This window comes from Crocuta crocuta, unplaced genomic scaffold, assembly GCF_008692635.1.
Source record: "Crocuta crocuta isolate KB4526 unplaced genomic scaffold, BGI_CrCroc_1.0 scaffold466, whole genome shotgun sequence".
NCBI classification, from domain to species: Eukaryota; Metazoa; Chordata; class Mammalia; order Carnivora; family Hyaenidae; genus Crocuta; species Crocuta crocuta.
In genome coordinates, this window is record NW_027529672.1 from 1,286,841 (window position 1) to 1,307,571 (window position 20,731).

The following is a 20,731-nucleotide window of genomic DNA, read 5'->3' on the forward strand; positions in this document are numbered from 1 at the left end:
CATCTGTTCTTCACTTGATATTGTGATGCAAATTAACGAGCCATATTAGCTCAGATATTTCATTAACGATTTGCTGGGACTGCGGGACTGGACCGGTGCTGACCGGGGAGTAGGGGGAAAAGATCTCATTTGCAAGTTAATCACAATAAAGGCTGAGAGCTAATAAAATTCCTTGGAGCCATTATATGTGCAGGAAACAGTGGAGTCCTGAAAATAGATTTTAAAGAGTTTTTCCTAAGTGCACTAAATGGCATTTTTGTATATATTACTCATTTGAATGGCTCCTGCTGGTGTTTTTAAGAATCCATCCGGCAAGTTAGACACAAATTTAAATGCTCTGATGCACACTCGGGACGTTCCGCCACTCACTCCTTAGACAAGTGGAGGCACTCTGTCCCCCAACCCCTGAGTCTCTGGGGCCCCTGGGACTACTCCCTCCCTCCCCACACAAGCCTGCCCAGCCCACCCAGGGCTCCAGGCCTCCACCAATTATTTTAAATAATGTAAGGCAAGTGTCTTTGCCCCAAGACTTAGATTTCTCATCTGTGAAATGGGAATGATTGTACCTGTTGCAAAACACATTTGTAATAATGCTTGACACATACTGTTTCATAAAGGCTATCTCTTAGGGGCACCTGGGTGGATCAGTCGGTTAAGCATCTGACTTCGGCTCAGGTCATGATCTCACTGTGTGTGAGTTCGAGCCCCACATCGGGCTTTGTGCTGACTGCTCAGAGCCTGGAGCCTGCTTCAGATTCTGTGTCTCCCTCTTGTTCTCTGCCCCTCCCCGACACATGCTCTGTCCCTCTCCATCTCTCAAAAATGAATAAACGTTAAAAAAATAAAAATGAATAAATGCTATCTCTTTGAAGCACTGCCTCTCCTCTGGGGCTATCCAAGTGGTACTCACTAGGTATTCTTCTTTTTAATTTTTTTAAATGTTTTTTATTTATTTCTGAGAGAGAGAGAGAGAGACAGTGTGAGCAGGGGAGGGTCAGAGAGAGAGGGAGACACAGAATCTGAAACAGGCTCTAGGCTCTGAGCTGGCTGTCAGCACAGAGCCCGACGCTGGGCTCGAACCCACTAATCGTGAGATCATGACCTGAGCCGAAGTCGGACACTTAACCGACTGAGCCACCTAGGTGCCCCTATTTTTCAAGTAAATGTACTGACTAAAAAGCCCCATGAAGCCCCTCTTTCACCAGTGACCCCGGTGCAATCCTGTGCCTGGCAGGGCACATTGAGTGAATGACATCTACATTCGAACTCAATATCCACCACACGTCTCCATTCAATACCCACTTTGCAAAGGCTGCACGGTAGGAGACCCCAGGGGAGGGGAGGGGCTCAAACCCAGAACCGTAAGATCATGACCTGAGGCGAAGTTGGACCCTTAACCGACTGAGCCACCCAGGGGTCCCCCCTCAAAAAATTTTTTTAAATAAAAGTTCATCCCCAGGGTGCCTGGCTGGCTCAGTTGGTAGACTGTGTGACTCACTATCTTGGGGTTGCAGGTTCAACCCCCATCGGGTTAGAGATTACTTAAAAATAAAATCTTTAAAATAATGAAAATAAAAGTTTATTTCCTTTGACCCAGCAACTCACTTCTAGAGACCTACTCCAAAAACACAGCCTGTATCAACATAAAGCCATCACAACAAGCTTTGTTTAAAGAGTGAAAAACTGTAACAACCCAAGTGTTCGCCAATATGAAATTATATCCACATATGAATCATCACAGAATGAGATACACTTATAATTATGGACATACAAAAGCATCCAAAATACTATGTTCGAGGGGGAAAAAAAGAAAGAAAACAAAGTTCTGTAATACCATGCTTAATAAAGATCCTTTAATAAAAATGGTAAATACCAGCACATAAGCACAGGAAAAACAATTATTTTGAAAGAGGAAAAAGGAGTATAACAAAAGACCTTCTTTTAATAATTTCTAAATGATTCTAGATATCGCCCAAGAAGCTGAAATGCTCTTAGAAAATACACGAAATAAAGCAAGAATGTTCTCGAGGAGCTTAACGCGTCAGGTCGTGAGGACCAGAACTGTGGTAACAGCGCCCTGATCCCACTACAGACACTTTAAATATAAGCTGTAGAAATCTTTTTTTTTAACCTGAAGAAAAACTGAAAATAAATCTTTTTTTTTTTTTTTTTTTTTTTTTTTTAAATTTTTTTCNAATCATAATTTGGGAATGTTAAACATTAATTCTCAGTTAAAAGTGACATTCACAGGGTACATCTTGGTGTTGGCCAACATGAAGTTTCCTTAAATCCAGTATTTTACATAAGCTTAACCATTAAACCTTCCCAAGACTCAAGGATTACAATTTAACTTTTTAAGGTTAAGCAAGGCTTCCATTTAATACCCCAGATAGCTTTTGCAAATACAAAACATTTGTATCAGTAAGGAAATCATAAAAACATATAAATTATACTGAAGGGCTTGATTAAAAGGCTCTCTATATACAAGTAGATGCATTTTGCCTTCGAAAGCACACGCACACACAAACTCAATCGAATACAGATGCCATTACATTCTCTTAGTCATGTTACAGGACAAACTGCATGTTTATAAATGTCATCCTATTATGCATGAACTGAAAAAAAAAGCGTATGAAAAAAAAGTCCTTGAAGCCACCGGGGAGTGGAACGTGCCTGCAAGAAGCACGTAGACACGACAGAACTTGTATGGCTGCCGTCTCCGGCTGGCTCCGGGCAGCACTGGGAACGGTCACCGACCTCAGAAAGACAGGATGGTCTTGTTGATGATTTCCACGGACTCTTGAATTTCATCCTCCTTGATCACAAGCGGGGGTGCAAATCTGATGATGTCGCCGTGGGTTGGCTTGGCCAGAAGTCCGTTATCCCGAAGCCGCAGACACACCTTCCAAGCATCATAATCTAAAGAGAAATGGCCAAACAGGCATGTTGATCAAAGACGGATGTTTAACACTCCCTTGCGAGATGGATGGATGCTTAGCACGTCGCCGCACAGGGCCCGCTAACGAAAGATGGCATGGAGTCGCAAGCTTGCTTTGCTTTTTTTTTAAAGATGAAGTTATTTCTCAGCAAGTACATTACTAGGTTTGAATAGTATGATTAGACACACAGATTTTGCGGGTTTTTCAAAAATGAAAAAGACCAAGCAAAAAAAAGTTCTGTGCTAAAGGCTGTTATATTATGAGGAACCAATGCAAAAAGAATGTGGGTAGGACGAGGGGAAGTTAAGTGGCACGGAACAAACAATATCCAAATCCCAGTGACGGCCACACATTCCGCAAACGGATGTGCTTCCAGAGCCCAGGGAAGGAAGGGGACTCTCATCACGTTATGGTAGGATGCGCAAGCCCGGCCGCGCATCAGAATCACCGAAAGGGCACTTCCAACGCCTGGGCGCCACCCAGACCCATCAGATCAGAATCTCTGGGGAGAGGCGAGTTTGGCTTCATTCTTTAAAAAGCTCCTCAGGTAATTCTAAAGTGTTGCCATGGCTGGAATCACTGCTTTAGAAGGAAGGTGAGCACAGGAGACTCGGGCAAGGAGCCTCGGAGGGCTATTGCCAATCAGACGCCACACACTCAGTTAGGTGGCCGTGGGGGCTATTTTGATCACCGTCGTCATTGTCATGATTATACTGCTGCTCCCCCTACCTTTAGTGAAGCACAAAGTATGGGGGCAGAGCGGGGGAATAGCAAAGAGGAAACCTTCCAGGAAAGTGCTCGGTGTAGACTAACAGAAAGGAGCTGGAAATCTCCAAGTACTGCAGAACTAACCCAAGGCATGGGCTATGGGTGGCTCAGTTGGCAAAGCTTCCAACTTCAGCTCAGGTCATGATCTCAGGGCTCATGAGTTCAAGCCCTAAGTCGGGCTCTGTGCTGACAGCTCAGAGCCTGGAGCCTGCTTCAAGGATTCTGTGTCCCTCTCTTTCTGGCCCTCCCCCATTCATACTCTGTCTCTCTCTCTCTCAAAAATAAACAAAATTAAAAAAAAAAAACTAACCCAAGGCAGAATAGCAAATGACGTCAGGGAACAAAAACAGGTCAAAGTAGTAAATTCCTTCCTGTAGGAAAGGGCTCTAATTCCACAGCCTGTAGCATAAATCAGCCGATACAAAGCCTAACAGACCCGGTCCACAAGCTCAAACAGGGGAGGCCAGCAACCAGACAAAACACCACGTGTTTTCTTTCTCCTATGAATATCACATCTTGAGGAAAATGTTTGAGTCCATACCTTTGGTTTCTCGAATGACAATAGCATTCAGTAATCCTTTGCCCCTGACAGCGGTTACAATGTCAGACGGCAGCTTCATGAGCTCGTTCCTCAGGATGATACCCATTTTTTCTGCATTTTCAGCAAGGTTTTCTTCTTCCAAAACCTGCGTTTGAAGGGAAATTACTACCCACATGCTAAGATTACCCTCTTTTATGTTGTTCTTTAGACGAGAACATGGACTATAAGCAAAGGAAGACAATGACCAGAGTAACTTAACTTTCATTTCTATTTTCCAAAGCCTATACCAGTTTACTATCTAATTAAACATTTACAAGCTCAGATAGAGCCTCACCTTTGTCATGAATCCGTGACTCTGATTTTAAGGCAAAGTAAGAATTAAAATTTATGTAATGCAACTGACCGATATCTTTTCTGCTTAGCTGACTAAATCAACGGACAAAGCATACTTTAATTTGTAACCTACAGTGTTTCCTTTTCTTTTTTGCCTAAAAAGTGCGTTCTTAGGGGTCACGTAATTTTATGCCTGTAGTGGGCACCCAAGGAAGACATCTGAAAGCGGTCAAATCTACAATCAGTCAACCCATCAATCAACGCCTCGCAGGCAAGGCCTGGTTGGAGGGCGAGAGCTCTGTGAGCCACCCAGGGCCCACGGGCCCAAAGCCCCAGTGACTGCAACTCAGAAGCCCACAGAGGCCCCCCGTCTACTAGACGCAGGGTGAACTACCGAGCACCCTGCCCCTAAGATCCTCCCTCTGCACTGCATGTTCTACGACACTGTCTCATTACACCAACGGGCCCCTCCAACACTGTCTCCACCGACGGACACCCCACGCCCGGATCAGCCCTACCTCCAGGGCCGCGATGGCCACGCGGCAGCCCAGCGGATTGCCCCCGTAGGTTGACCCGTGCTCCCCGGGTTTAATGGTCAGCATCACCTCGTCGTCACACAACACCGCCGACACCTGAGAGACAGAGAATTCAGTACTGAGCAAATCATTTCTCGGACTAACTATCCCACTCTTAGCACAGCAGGAACACGAGTGTTTATGAAGCAGATATGAAAGTGGACAGAAAGCTTCCCCTAACAGGAGCTACACTTCTTTCCTCCTAACTAGCGGTGACAGTGTCAATACCGTAAACACAGCGAGCGCGCGCCAGGGCGCTGTGATGGCGCAGAACAAGGGCTTTTGGGAACCACGAGGAAAGCGGTTTCTGCAACAATATGATTTAGAATTCTTTCCACTTTCAAGGTAAAATGCTTGGTTCAATTGCTTAAAAAACACAATGTTCTGCACTATGTTCAGAACCCTTTACCCTTAATCCAGTACCAATTACCGGCTCCGAATGGCAAACCCAAGGACAAAACCATAACAAAACATTCATTTTTTCCAACCTCTACGTTAATCAGTCATGATTTTAGACAATTAGTAAGGCTAGATTTCTCAACAATGGAAAAAAAAAAACCCCTAGGGGTCTCCAGGAGAACTTTTGGGGTAAAATGTTTCCATCGAAAGACAGACCGTAGCAAATTCCGAGGCACACTCAATTCTGCAGCGGAACTTAACTAAGTGGGTCAACCCTGTGGGACCCAGAACTGTTTTTATTACGTGTGCCGGTGACCCAGAGCGCACGGAGTGCAACCGAACCAAGGGAAAGGCACTATTGTCACCACCAACTGATGTAAAAATATCTTAAGGACAGATTTCATGAGAGTAAGGAATAGTAAGAGAGATGGAGCACACAACTTACAGGGTATAAGCCGCCGGAAAGCGCCTTTCCAAGAAGGACTATATCAGGCCTGACATTGTCATGATCGACAGCCAGCCACCTACCAGTTCTGGCCAATCCTGTCTGTATTTCATCAGCAATAAACAGAACCTATTGGAAAACAACGTAATACATTAATGATCGATTTTGTTTCCATAGGGAAGATAGTGATCTCCTACCTTTCCCCACACAAATAATTTCAATACCATCCTGTGAAAATCCCGTAGACAAGCAATCATCTCCGGTGTCAGGCTACTCTCCCCAAGGGCCCGTTCTGCTGCACAGTAGAAAGTGAGCACTTTGGGGCGGAGGGGGACAGAACTACTCTCTGGGAAAAAAATTAATTCACTTGCATCTTCCAAACATTTATTTAATATTTCCTCCCTAAATCTGTACCAGCGTGGCGGGAAGAGGAAGAGAGGGACGCAACAGAGGGTCCGGAGAGAGCACAGCACAGGCCACCAGCGTGGAGGGAAGGAACCACAGTTGGGGCCAGGAAGTCTGCGGCTCTGCCTGGGCCCCGGCTTGGCCAGTGGCCAGAGGCAGTAAACAGTCAGCTTCTGGGCAGGCCGCTGAGAGGGAGCACCAGAGGGCCTCAGAATGAGGTCCCCCCCACCCAGCCGTGGAAGTGGGATGTCATCTTTGCTTCTCCCCTAAGAGCCCAGCCCTGAGCGACGCAGGCAGGTGCAGGGTGCACAACCTGATGCCGGGTGCAGAGCTCTCGCACGCCCATCATGTAGCCGGGATCCGGAACGACAACGCCCGCCTCGCCCTGAATTGGTTCTACCATGAACGCGGCAACGTTTGGATCCTGAAGAACACGCTACAGAAGAATAAGAATGCGCTTTAGTAACTTCCTTTTTAACCTATTTAGAAATCGGAAAACATGGGCTGTGTGTATTTTCATGGTAAGTATGCAAATTAAGTTTTTACATTAACTTATATCCTGACTTCAAAGTATTAACATTTCTGACATTCAATTACCAAGAGCCCCAAATACTTAAGCTTTAAGCTACTCTATCCTATATTTTCTAATACGGAGTTAAATGTACTATAAAAACGAAGACATTCGCTTTTGTAGTAATTTCAGTGAATTAGTTTTAAAGTTTAAAGACATTAGTTTTAAATATTTCAGTGAATCTTTGTATTTTACAAGTCATCTACTCATAATTTTATTTACTTTTTAAGATTTTATTTTTAAGCAATCTGTACACCCAACGCAGGGCTCAAACTCACAGCCCCGAGGATCAAGACTGCGTGCTCTGCCCACAAAGCCAGCCAGGCGCCCCTCCACTCATAATTTGAGGCAGCTGGCTGAAAACTGAGTAATCTTATCTAATGAAGTAGTTAAACACATACTATCCAAGTTATTTACACAGGACACAGATAGCAGTTAGATTAGACCAGGGCACCCAACTTCCCCACGTTGGAAACAAACCGACCATTAGAGAGACAAGTGTGGAACCTGGACCCAACTTAAGTTAGATGTTCACTGCAGTCACATATCTATGTTTGATTCACACATCCAACAAATGTAATTTCTATTTGCTCTGTGCTGAAGCACCATGCTGCTAGGGAAGTACCTCAAGAGCAGGCAGATCATTATACGGAATGACTTCAAACCCTGGCATAAATGGTCCAAAACCTTCGTAACTGGTTGGGTCTGTGGAACTGGAGATAGCAGACAGTGTTCTACCCCAGAAGTTCCCAGCTGGAAAGGAGAAATAAACAGAGAGGATTTCAAACAAAATCCCAAATTTAATAAGCACTTTCCCCCAAAAATACCTTAAGAAGTTTGATTTTGATTTTTTTTAAAAATGAGGGTTTGCCTTAGAGAGCCTCCGGTGGGTGAGCTTTCATTTGTTAAAATAAAAGCTGATATTGAACACCATGGCTCACATGCCCACCAAGGTCTGGCCTTCAATGACTATCTCAGGCACTCCTCTCCTGAATCTCCAGACTGCAATATACAGACCCTGCAGATAAATGCTTGCCTTTTCTTCCAATAATCCCGAACACTAACAACTGAGGCATTCAATACATGTTTTTCTAGACTCGATGCATGTGTGATAGTGACCGCCCCCTGCTCATGCTCTCTCTCAGAAATAAATAAAACATTTAAAAAAAAATCAGATAAGCATGGGGTGCCTGGGTGGCTCAGTCGGTTAACCATCCGACTTCGGCTCAGGTCAAAATCTCATGGTTTGTGGGTTTGAGCCCCACAGTGGGTTCTGTGCTAACAGCTCAGAGCTGGAGCCTGCTTCGGATTCTGTGTCTCCCTCTCTCTCTGTCCCTCCCCAATACACACATGCTCTCTCTCTCTCAAACAAACAAAAAAAAAATCAAAAAGAAAAAAATCAGATAGCCGGATGAGAAATAAATCATATAGTCACTCATTTTAGGGAGTAAGGAGTAGGAAATTACTTAGCAGAGAAAAATCCCATTTATGTAGAAATACTTGGAAATAATCCCAAAAGAAAAACACTCTCTCAGTTTTTATGAAACATTCAGCAAACAGTGTATCATGGAGGAGGCAAACACATGACAAATATTCTATCAGTAAATTAAAACAGCAATACCATTTGTACACTGACATCACAGAGGTTAATGCTGAATCTCACATACCTGCAAAAATCACCTTCGCCTTGTATTTTGGAATACCCTTCACGGTATAGCCCCACCGACGAGCAAGTTTGCAAGCAGTCTCTCCAGCCTCCACTCCTATCAAGAAAAAATTTTTTCAATTAAAAAAAATATTTTAGATTATCAAAAAGTAGTAAGATTATTTTCTTGGATATTTAATTAAAAAAATAAATTATTTTACCTGTATTCATAGGAAGAACTTTGTGGTAGTTGAAAAGTTTCGTAACATACTCTTCGTATTCTCCAAGTACATTATTATAGAAAGCCCTAGATGTTAAGGTCAGTTTGTCTGCTTGACTTTTCAGGGCATTCACAATCTTTGGATGGCAGTGACCTTGGTTGACAGCACTGTAAGCACTCAGGAAGTCAAAATATTTCCTGCCTTCTACATCCCATACGTAAATACCTAAATATATAAAGGGAATTATTTTAGAAAATCACTAAGCTACAGAAAGTTCAAAGATTAAGACCACTGGCAAGCCTTCTGAATACTTATGAACCTCCACTTAATGCAGAATGGTGGTTAGGACAGGGATTAGCTCATGCATAGGAAGCTGGTTATAAATAATCTGGTTTACAAGGAAGTATATTTTATCTGTCCAGCTTGAAGCTACACATTTAACAGGAAACACCATAACATGAAAAGGTTTATAAACTGTAGAGTGAAACCTTTACTCCCAGAAAACTAGGGTTAGGGAATTTAAAGGCAGAAGTTATACATAACCTAAAAATCATGATTAGCTGACTGTAGCCACCAAAAGAATGGGAATATATGTTTTCAGATCATTCATCTAACGGAGAAGGATCTAGTGTCCAATAACTCAATTCAAAAATGGGCAAAGAACGTGAATAGACATTTATCCAAAAAGGATACACAAGGGGTGCCTGAGGGGGTTCAGTCAGTTAAGCGTCCAACTCAATTTTGGCTCAGGTCATGATCTCATGGTTTGTAGTTTCACGCCCCACATTGGGTTCTGCATTGACAGTTCAGGGCCTGCCTAAGATTCACTCTCTCCCTCTGCCCCTCCCCCCCACTCATGCTTCTCCCTCAAAATAGATAAACTTTAAAATATATATAATATTTATAATGTTATATTAATTATAATATTAATATAATATTTATATTATATCTATATCTATAACATTTAAGGAGCACCTGGGTGGCTTAGGCGGTTAGGCATCCGACTCTTGGTTTCAACTTGGGTCATGATCTCAGATTTTGTGAGTTTCAGCCCCACATTGGGCTCTGGGCTATCAGTGCAGAACCTGCTTCAGATCCTCTGTTCCCCTCTCTCTCTGCCCCTCCCCTGCTTGTGCTCACTTGCTCTCTCTCTCTCAAAAATAAACATTTAAAGTAAATAAATTTTTATTCTTTTTATTAAAAAAATTTTTTTTAGTGTTTATTCATTTTTGAGAGAAACAGAGACAGAGACAGAGCGTGAACAGGGGAGGAGCAGAGAGAGAGGGAGACACAGAATCCGAAGCAGGCTCTAACTTCTGCTCAGGTCAGGATCTGACAGTTCTTGAGTTTGAGCCCTACATCGGGCTCTTTGCTGGCAGCTCAGAGTCTGGAGCCTGCTTTAGACTCTCTCTCTCTCTGCCCTTCCTTCACTCATTCTCTCTCTCTCTCTCTTTCTCTCTCTCAAAAATAAACACTAAAACAAATAAAACAAAATGGTAAATTTTAAGTTATGTACATTTTTAAAAAAATTTTTTTTAGCTTGAAGGGCACCTGGGTGGCTCAGTCAGTTAAGCATCCGACTTCGGCTCAGGTCATGATCTCACAGTTCGTGGGTTTGAGACCCACGTCGGGCTCTGTGCTGACAGCTAGCTCAGAGCTGGAGTCTGTTTCAGATTCTGTATCTCCCTCTCTCTCTGACCTTCCCCTGTTCATGCTCTCTCTCTCCCTCAGAAATAAATAAACATTTAAAAACTTTTTTTAAATTTTTTTAGCTTGACTATAGATATTAAAACATATTGGGTGGCTTACCAGCTAACTTTTACCATGTAGTCAATGTACCGTGTTAGTCGTTCAACCACCCCATGAGAGTGTTACCACCCTACAGTGCAAACATATAGAAAGAGACGCTTAGATTTAGCCCAAGCTGGCACACATGAACCAGGACTCGACCCCAGGTACTCAGATTCCAGAATCCACAATCTGCTACTCCAAGAATATCTTTACAAACCAAACTGTTTCCAAATTTGTAATAGAGATTTTGTTCAAAATCTAGATCACACTGCGGGTCCCAAATAAAATACAGCAACTGATAAAAATGTTTAATACTCACACATCATCTTCTGACCCAAAGCTAAGTAATAAATTTTGGTTTTATTAGGTTAAGACTGTTATTTCAAAATGTGGATTAAATCACCACTTGGCAGCCATCAGTAATCATTTATTCAGGCAGAGAATAATTAATGGATGCCAAAAGTGTAAGTGGAAGTTTGCAGAGTCTCAAATCATGTCCCCATAAGATGTGTAAAGGGGAAAAATGTTAACTTTGCCATGAAGAAGGCTGGCAGACTCTACCTTACCAGCCAACTCCAAACTGAGGTTCATTCTACAAAATCATTGGCCTGTGCTCTTCAAAAACATCAAGATCAAGAGAACAAAGACTGAGAACTGTTCTGGATTAAAGAAAACTAAGCAGACCTGAAAACTGAATACAACCCCTGATCGGAGATTTTCCTTTTGCTATAGGACAACAAAAGAAATCTGGATCAGGGCTGTAGATTAGAAAACGGTGTTGTATCCATGTTAATTTCCCAATCTTGATAATGATACTATTGATATGTAAGAGAAAGTCCTGTATTTCAGGAAAGACACACAAAGTATTTAGGTATAAAGAGGCATCACATGTCTGCAACTTTCTGTCAGACAGTTCAGGGAAAAAAGGTAGTGTGTGTGGAGAGAAAGAGAAGAAATAAAGCAAATGCGGTCATATGTTAGCACTCGAGAAATCTGGTAAAAGAAAATTCCTTGTACTACTGCTGCAACTTTTAAGCCTACAATTATGCCAAAATAAAGTTAAAGGAAGAAAACAATAGCCATAGTCTAGTACTCGGCTTATGTGTCTTACAGGCCCTCGTGGCAAAGACCGAATAATGACTAAGTTCATCTTGTGTTCCCCTCAGTACCTAACGCAGCAAGCACTCAATAAATGTTGAATTAACTAGATCTATAACACAGAAATTAAATGCATGTGGGAAAATGTATCCTGAGAACACTTAAAAACTATTTTTACAAAAGGTTTCAAGTGAAAGGGACGAAGGGGAGTTAGATTAATTCAAAATGTACCTTTCCCTCTCTCCAGGGCAACAGGTAAAGGGTGGTAGTTGTGTGCACCATATTTAGATTCTCGCTCAAAAATGTAATCAGAAGATGGAGGGCCTTGGATTGTCTTTTTGGTCGCAACAGACGTAGCAGAAGCCACTGAAGAATGAACTCCACGACGAAGCACAGCAATGGTCTGCAAGTGAGCTAGTTTGGAAAACATCATGCCTTTAAGGGAGGAACACCACCTACCTGTCCAAGGAGAAGAGAAGGCAGTGAGAATAAGAATCTTCCCAGAGGCCAAGTGTATGGGCTCATCACCCACAGTCACCAAAGCATAGGATGAGACAGGGACAACCTGGGTGGCTCAGGAGGTTGAGCGTCCAACTCCTGGTTTCAGCACAGGTCATGATCTCATGGTTCATGGGTTTGAGCCCTTCGTCGGGGTCCCTGCTGTCAGCACTGAGCCGCTTCAGATCCTCTGGCCCCTCTCTCTATGCCCCTTCCCTGCTCGCATGTTTTCTCTCAAAACTAGACATTTGTTTAGAAATTACAATTGGGGCGCCTGGGTGGCTCAGTCAGTGAAGCATCTGACTTTCACTCAGGTCATGATCTCGCAGTTTGTGGGTTTGAGCCCCATGTCGGACTCTGTGTTGACAGCTCAGAGCCTGGAGCCTGCTTCAGATCTGTGTCTCCCTTTCTCTCTGCCCCTTCCCTGCTCACACTCCATCTCTCTCACAAAAATAAGCAGGGGCGCCTGGGTGGCTTAGTTGGTTAAGCGTCCGACTTNTTAAAAAAAATTTTTTTAATGTTTTTTTTTTTTTAAAAGGCACTGCTGTGAGGGCAGGGTCCTTTCAGATGGGCACAGACCCCCAGTAAGGAGACAGCAGACAAGCCAGCAGCCTGGCCAGGAGTCATCATGCCATGGGGAGGTGATGGCGGGACTGAGAACCGCCTCGCATACTGACTCTGTCCTTGTACGTAAGGTGTGAAGACACTGAGAAGGAATTTGGTTTCTACAAAGATAATGGGGACCATCCAAAAGGAAAAAGAGCAGGTGTGGGGAGGAAGAAGTGATTTCCTGGGGCAAGGGAAGGGTGTGTTAAGCATAACACCAAAGACAGAAACCAGAAAATGTAAAGTCTGTTACTGAGCCACAAATATCTGTAATTTCTATAGGTCAAAATTATCATAAATAAAGGTTAAAGGCAAAAAGACTAGGGAAAATCATTTGATAATTTAGAATAAATGATATTTGAAGAGCTTTAACATTAAGATGAACAGAACAGAACAAAACATATATATTAAATATTATATATTACATACTTTATAAAATATATAAAATACATATTATATATACTTATTTACACACACACACAGATGGGAACAGGCACTTCCCGAAAGAGAGTCTCCTGTGCCAGGATGGATGTTTTCATAAAACTTATCCCCAAACACCTGCCCCTCCAAAGCAAGGAGTCAAAGGAGAAAAAGGTAATCAGGAACGAGAGAACAAACCACAAGGAGCCAAGAGTTTGGGTAACAAAACCTGAACATCACTGAGCAAACTGACATTTCCTCACCACCTATTTATGTATTTCAGAGTCTCGGCTGCTCCCCTCCTCTGTCCCAAGCAGCCCTGAAATGAGCCCCGCCTCAGGGCGCCCCTGATGGCTGTTTCCACCTGTGCCGTTAAGAGTCATCATCAACCATGAAGCAGAGCCCCAGCTATGGAAGGTGCTAAGAAGAAAAGGGTAATTGGAGAAAATGCATAGTAATTATGTTGGGGTGGGGCAGGAGGAGGGGGGGAGGAGGAAGAGTTTTTTTTAAAGATAATTTCAAGACTGGGGTGCCTGGGGAGCTCAGTCAGTTAAGCATCTGACTCTTGATTCCGGCTCAGGTCATGATCTCAAGGTTCGTGGGGTTGAGCCTTGCAATGGACTCTGCGCTGACGGTGTGGAGCCTGCTTGGGACTCTCTCTCCCTCTCTGTCCCTCCCGTGCTTGTACTCTCACTCCCTCTCACACTCTCTCAAAAGTAAGTAAATAAACCTTAAAAAATAAAAAAAGAAAAAAGAATCTCAAGACTAGTAGAAAGTTGCCAAAAACTAAGCATACTTAGGATGTCTCTATTTTTTTTAAAGACTAGTTAAGTCATGTTTAGACAGAACTCCATGAATGACAAGTCAAATCACACAATCTCACAGAACTCCATTTGAACTGCCAGATTAGCAAAAATTTAATACTTGGAGCTTGGCTTCCCTTTCAACTTGGCATGACCCGGTAAATCCAGGGTGCTCAGGAATTTGCCATTACCTAACAAAATCCGGCACGCCAGGACTCACCAACTATCCTTTCTTCCCACAGTTCAAATCAGAACGTAGATTTGTGATCTGAGATCCAGCAACGGGCTTAGATGATCCGAGAACTCCTGAAATAAAATGCAGAATCGTATGTGTAAGTGCATTTTCCTAAGGAGAAAGGTCCTTAGCTTTCACCAGGTTTTATCTGAGAGAGGCACGTGTCAATAGCAAAGTTATGTAGGAACTAGCGGACTGGAGCTGGCAGTTCGCAAATATGCAAGGTCTAGCTCTGCAGAACGAGGGAGAACTTCCTCAAAATACTACTGTCAAGTTTAAGACATGGATTTTAACTTTGTTTCTTGGCCTCTTTATGTTCTACTCAGTAAGAATTAATGTTCTATTTGGCCAACTAAAAACTTCACACGATTTTTGACTTGATCAAATCAGCAATAAAAAGTTCCACGGTGGCACTCTAAACAAACACCATCTGAAAAGAATTATAGTCATAATCATAGCCTTGGATTTAGACCAGTAATTTCACTCATAAGATCCCACATTCACGCATAAAAGAGAGTCAACAATATGAGAATGGATCAACATAATCACATACATAACAACGTGCTGTCATTTAAAATAATTATAGTGAGGGGCGCCTGGGTGGCTTAGTCAGTTAAGCGTCCAACTTTCGCTTAGGTCATGATCTCGCGGTTCGTGGGTTCGAGCCCCGCATCGGGCTCTGTGCTGACTGCCGGCTCAGAGCCTGGAGCCTGTTTCAATCTGTGACTCCCTCTCTCTCTGACCCTCTCCTGCTCACGCTGTCTCTCTCTCTCTTTCCTAGAAATAAATAAAACATTAAAAAAATAAAATAATTATAGTGAGGGGCACCTGGGTGGCTCAGTCAGTTAAGTGTCTGACTTCGATTGACGTCATGATGTCACAACCAGTGAGTTTGAGCCTCCCCTACCCCCCTCCCAGCAGGCTTCTACTGTCAACACAGAGCCTACTTCAAATCCTCTGTCCCCCTCTCTTTCTCAAAAATAAACAAACAGAATAGGGGCGCCTGGGTAGTTCAGTCGGTTAAGCGNAAATTTTAAATAAACAGAATAAATACATCAATAAATAAAATAATTATAGTGTATAATGACATGGAGAGATGTTTCAGGATATCTTTAAGTTAAGAAAAACATATATACTAAATGTACAAGATTATATATAAGGAAATAATATGAGGAAAAACTACCTGAAAAAGGCACAAAAATGTTCACTGTGGTTATCTTTCTACTATTCTGTACTTTCCACATTTTCTAATGATCATGAACTACTACATTTATAATCAGAAAAAAAAGTTAGGGGCACCTGAATGGCTCAGCCAGTGAAGCATCCAACTCTTGGCTTCAACTCAGGTCATGATCTCATGGTTCGTGAGTTCGAGCCCTGCATAGGGCTCTGCACTGATAGCACGGAGACTGGGATTCTCTGTCTCCCTCTCTCTGCTTCTCCCCTGCTTGCTCTCTCTCTCTCAGAATAAAAAATAAACTTAAAAAAAGAAAAAGAAAAAGGAAGTTATTAAAACTGCAGCTGAGTCCCTGCCTAGACTGTCACATTAGAGAGAAAGTTCAGGCAACATACAAAACAAAACTAAGGAAAAAAGAAAGGTTTGAGAAGCTCTGAAAAAACGGATTGTGGTTAAAAGAAAGGCAGAGGTCATTTCCCCTAGGAAGTGCAGCCTGGATTATAAAAATTACGTCTAAAAGTTCATTTGTATGTAGGGGAGAGGGTTAAATTCTAAAATAAAAACTATTCTCTATAATGATTTTACTATCAAGGCCTGCACCTCTGTGACTAGGACCAGGCAGGGAAGCACTACTAGCCTAAGTGAGGTATTAAAAAAAGAAAAGAAAAGAAAAGAAAAACAAACTAAAAACTCTCTTAACTAGCATGCTGTTTTCTTTTTTTTTTTTTTTTTTAAAGTTAGCTCTACACCCAACATGGGGCTTGAACTCACAACTCTGATATCAAGAGTTACATGGTCTATCGATGAGCCAGCCAGGCTCCTGTTCTAAGTTCATTTTAAGGCATGTTTTAAGTTCCTTCAGGGTCACCTGGGTAGCTCAGTTGGTTAAGGCTCAGGTCATGATCTCCTGTTTTATGAGTTCAAGTCCCTCGGGCATCCATGCTGATGGTGCAGAGCCTGCTTGGGATTTTCTCTCTCTCCCCCTCTCTCTCTGCCCCTCCTCTGCTCTCTTTCAAAATAAACTTTAAAAAAAAATTTGTAAGTTCATTAACAGGATGATACAGTATTGCAAGTGAAAGGAATCTTTGAACTTAATCTAAATTCAATGGTCTCCTACTATTTACTCAGCTAATTTGCAACAGAAATGGGACAAAATGTCCATTTATCTGCAGAGCTCAGGCAATCTTATTAGAGCAAACACCACAACTTACTGACAAAACAGTAACATACAAAACATTGGTAATACTCATCCTTAAGGTTTTGTTTTTTTTTTAATGTTTTATTTCTAGGAGAGAGAGAGAGAGAGAGACAGCGTGAGCAGGGGAGGGTCAGAGAGAGAGGGAGTCACAGACTGAAGCAGGCTCCAGGCTCTGAGCTGGCAGTCAGCACAGAGCCCGACGGGGGGCTCGAACCCACGAACCGCGAGATCATGACCTAAGCGAAAGTCGGACGCTTAACCGACTAAGCCACCCAGGCGCCCCACATCCTTAAGGTTTTTAAAGATGAACTCTGAATATTCAACTGGGAAAAGTCCTGCACTTGAATGTGTGATGATGTAACCAGGATCCTGTAAACATATTTCTATTAAAGAACCTTCTGTGGCCGAGTTACTATGCGTGGCGCTATACAAGAAACCTCAGAACAGACGTAAGATGGGCTCATCAAAAATAGACAGTATCAGTAATATCCTCTTCCAAAAAGGCTTAGAAAACCAGGAGAGTAGGGTAGAAAGTCCACAGAATCTGGAGACCGGGATTTAAATTCTAGCTGAGCCTCTTCAAAGTACCTTTGGGCGATCTTGAGCTTCATTTCCTATTTGTAACATGAGATTGAAACCACTCAAGGTCATTACCGAGGATTGAGTGACAAAAGGTTAAATTGCCAAACCTGGCACTCGGTTCCCTTCCTCCCTCAAATTCATAATGGAATTTAACAACTTCTACAACATAAAAATCAGCAGTGTCATGGTTTCTTTTTTATTTTTATTTTTATTTTTTTTTAATGTTTTTATTTATTTCTGAGAGAGAGAGAGAAAGACAGCGTGAGCAGGGGAGGGTCGGAGAGAAAGGGGGACACAGAATCCGAAGCAGGCTCCAGGCTCTGAGCTGTCAGCACAGAGCCCGACGCGGGGCTCGAACTCACGAACCATGAGATCATGACCTGAGCTGAAGTCGGACGTTTAACCCACTGAGCCACTCAGGCGCCCCTCATGGTTTCTTTTTTAAATTCCCCCCCCAAAAGCAAAATTTTTCTATTGATAAAAAAATTATAAACACAGACAAGAAAATTAGCTGCAATTTTATACTGCAAAGTATACAGTATAAACTGCAGTATTCCTAAATACTATACCCCTTAGCTTTTTCATGCCCCCACATAAAATTCACAACATAAGACCCCCCTGAAGACTCCCAGGAATCTTGCACGTTTTTGTCACAGGTTCTAACACTTTAGGACACTTGTCTTCATGCCTGGTCCCCTATTACAATCCCAGTAGGCTCCTTAAAAGAACAGTAACCATATCTGAAAACTCACTTTTAATCCGCAGAATCCAGCCCGGGTTTGGACATCCCACTAGCATTCTTTGTCTATCAAATGAATGAGGTCATTCCTAAATACACATAGGCCTCCTGAAGAAGTCAAGGCAGCAGAGAGAGCAAGGCCATGCAGAGAGCAGATAGCATCTCCCATCCCTGAGTTGCGGCTAGCTCTAGGAAGAAAACTCGCATTCCCTAAGATAGCATCAGGAGGAACTATAATCTTTCCATCAAGAGTTCACTTCGACAAATACCATACGATTTCACGCACATGTGGAATTTAAGAAACACAACAAGGGATCATAGTGGGGAGAAAAGAGGAAACCCAAGACTCAACCACAGAGAACTGAACTGATGGCTAACAGAGTGGGTGGGGTGATGGGTCAGGAGGTGATGGGGATTGAGGAGGGCGCTTGTGAGGACCACTGGGCGTTTTAAGTGCTGAATTACTAAACTGTATACCTGAAACTAACTTTACACTGTATGTTGCCTGGAATCTAAATAAAAACTTTTTTTTAAAGTTCACTTAAGAGATTTAATGGCCTTCAAGAGTCAAAATAACATGTATAACTGTGACCAGTCCAGGCTGTTGTCCTGCATTTAACCAAGGCCCACACTCAGGTGCTGGAGAAAACAGCAAACTGCTACTAACAGCAAGAACCTTAACACTGAAGTGTTTTCAGTAATCTACATAATTCAAAGTCTTTCTTCAAGCTATTACTACTCCCTTCCATCTAATCCATCTTTTTTTTTTTTTAACATTTATTTATTATTGAGAGACAGAGCATGAACATGGGAAAGGTGGGGGGTTGGGGGGGACATGGAATCCGAAGCAGCTCCAGGCTCAGAGCTGTCAGCACAGAGCCCAACGCGGGGCTCGAACTCACAAACTGCAAGATCATGACCTGAGCTGAAGTCAGATGCTTATCCAACTGAGCCACCCAGGCGCCCCCACCATCTAATCCATCTTGTCTACCTGAACACATACCTAAAATAGAACTTCCATAAAAGGCTGCATTTTGAAGAGTTAATTTAGCAGTGCACTATGAAATACTCGGCGTTGTTTTTTTTTTAATTACTCTAAAAGAAAAACCAGTGGACGTTCATCAAAAAGCCATTAAAAATATTCCACTTGCGGAATAAATCTGGCTTTACTATATTGGTCAAATATTTACTTTTCTTGAGGTAACCATTCACAAACACAGTACCTTTTTAAAAGTTCTGCCAACAAAAGTTTGAGTGGGGTTTTTTGTTTTTTTTTTTTTTTTTTTACATAATCTGGCTAAAATTCAACTCAAGTGCGTCACTGGCAAACACCTGAGGCATTACTACTGAAAAAGGACTGGCTCTGCTCACCACACCCTCCACACACCTCCCAAATTTGGTCCATTCCTCTCCATATTAAAATATAGGAGTCGGTCCGTCCTCAAGAACTCAGTAAGGGGCATAAAATATGCACATGAGTAAATGTAACAAAAGCAGAGTATAGGTGAAAATATAAATAAGACAGCTTGAGGAGAAAAAATGCCTTTTCAAGAATTTTTATTATAAAGTTTTACTTTAAAGTTATGCTGCTTTGGGGGGGAGGGGATGTAAAACTAATCTTGAACACCAAGAAAAACTGTAAACCCAAAATGGTAAGTTTTATTAAATCTTATTTTTGTTAAAAGACTACTTTCAGAAGAGGAATAAGAGTACATTTATCTTGATGAGCTCTGAGTAATAGATGCAACTGTCGAATCACCATATTGTACACCTGAAATTGACAAAACACTGTATTTTTATTAACTATACTGGAATTAAAACCTCTAAAAATGCTTCAAAAAAAAAAAGACTCTACTTTCATACTTGGATCTTTTCCATCGTCCGGAACTAGATTCCCTGAAGATGAAACCAAGATATTCTAATGAAAGAAGTCTATTGTTTATTTCAAACAGGTAAGGTAAAGAATTTGGATTACATAAAGGACACGTCCAGGTTCAAACCGAAAAACCAGTTTACCTACAGAAACTCTTACAAACCCGATGAGATCTAGAACTGAGAAAATTAAGATCTGTAATTTCTTAAAGCTAATTCATTTCAAACCCACTCCTCCTTTTTTCCCTTAATTTATCACCGTATCAAAGAGGTAAAACTGAAATCAAGAAGAGTTTATTTACAGTGACAAGAAGCGAGAACCAAAGGTTCTGGAGCACAAGTGCCCCCACTGAATTCAGCCAGTACTTTCTGATGCTCAGTACTGCTGGCAAAGGAACTAAGAATAAAGTTTTCGTGCAGAAAGCCCTGCTGGCCCCAATCCCTTGACACCATCCAATTAATCGGCACGTTGCTGCAGATAAGCCTCCATTTCTGTAATTTTTAGTTCAGACAAAGGCTGGAGGGAAAATGACGTTGGGGGAGGGGAGAGATAAGCAGGTTGGCTGCAGGGCCCAGGCGCTGTCCGGGGGGACTCGAACCCTTTTCCAGAGGGTCCATCAGCGCCCCGAGCCCCATTACAAAACCCACCGTTCACCGCGCAGTTTCCCCGCACCCAGAATGCACCCTTCAGGTGGACCTCAGGACCCCGGGGTACCCGCGGTGTCCGGAGCCTCCTCCCCACAAGCCAGCGCCCATCACCTCCTTCTCGCAAACCCAGAGGGGCGCAGGCAGAAGGCGCAGAGACCCCGGGGCGTTGAGGCGGCCGCGGGCCTGGAGGCCGGGCTCCGCCCGCTCTGGCAGGCGGAGGAG

The 20,731-nt window shown here is 42.7% G+C and overlaps 1 protein-coding gene across 4 annotated transcripts in view; it reads right to left on the bottom strand.

Annotated features, from left to right (window-relative positions):
• Positions 1-2,562: 2,562 nt before the first annotated feature.
• Positions 2,563-20,731, bottom strand: part of OAT (ornithine aminotransferase) — an 18,497-nt gene continuing 328 nt past the window's right edge. Inside the window, exons 1-11 of one of the 4 annotated variants that reach the window (XM_077762941.1) lie at positions 15,593-15,760; positions 14,279-14,364; positions 11,963-12,190; positions 8,843-9,067; positions 8,644-8,739; positions 7,602-7,729; positions 6,719-6,841; positions 6,001-6,129; positions 5,100-5,213; positions 4,249-4,393; positions 2,563-2,919 (exon numbers count right to left, since the gene is read on the bottom strand). In XM_077762941.1, coding sequence (XP_077619067.1) covers positions 2,759-2,919; positions 4,249-4,393; positions 5,100-5,213; positions 6,001-6,129; positions 6,719-6,841; positions 7,602-7,729; positions 8,644-8,739; positions 8,843-9,067; positions 11,963-12,164 — 1,323 coding nt within the window. In that variant the 5' untranslated portion in view covers positions 12,165-12,190; positions 14,279-14,364; positions 15,593-15,760 and the 3' untranslated portion in view covers positions 2,563-2,758. Of the gene's footprint in view, positions 2,920-4,248; positions 4,394-5,099; positions 5,214-6,000; positions 6,130-6,718; positions 6,842-7,601; positions 7,730-8,643; positions 8,740-8,842; positions 9,068-11,962; positions 12,191-14,249; positions 14,365-14,846; positions 15,003-15,592; positions 15,761-20,731 lie in introns of those variants that run through there. The other 3 variants (XM_077762940.1, XM_077762939.1, XM_077762942.1) reach the window with 3 other exon arrangements.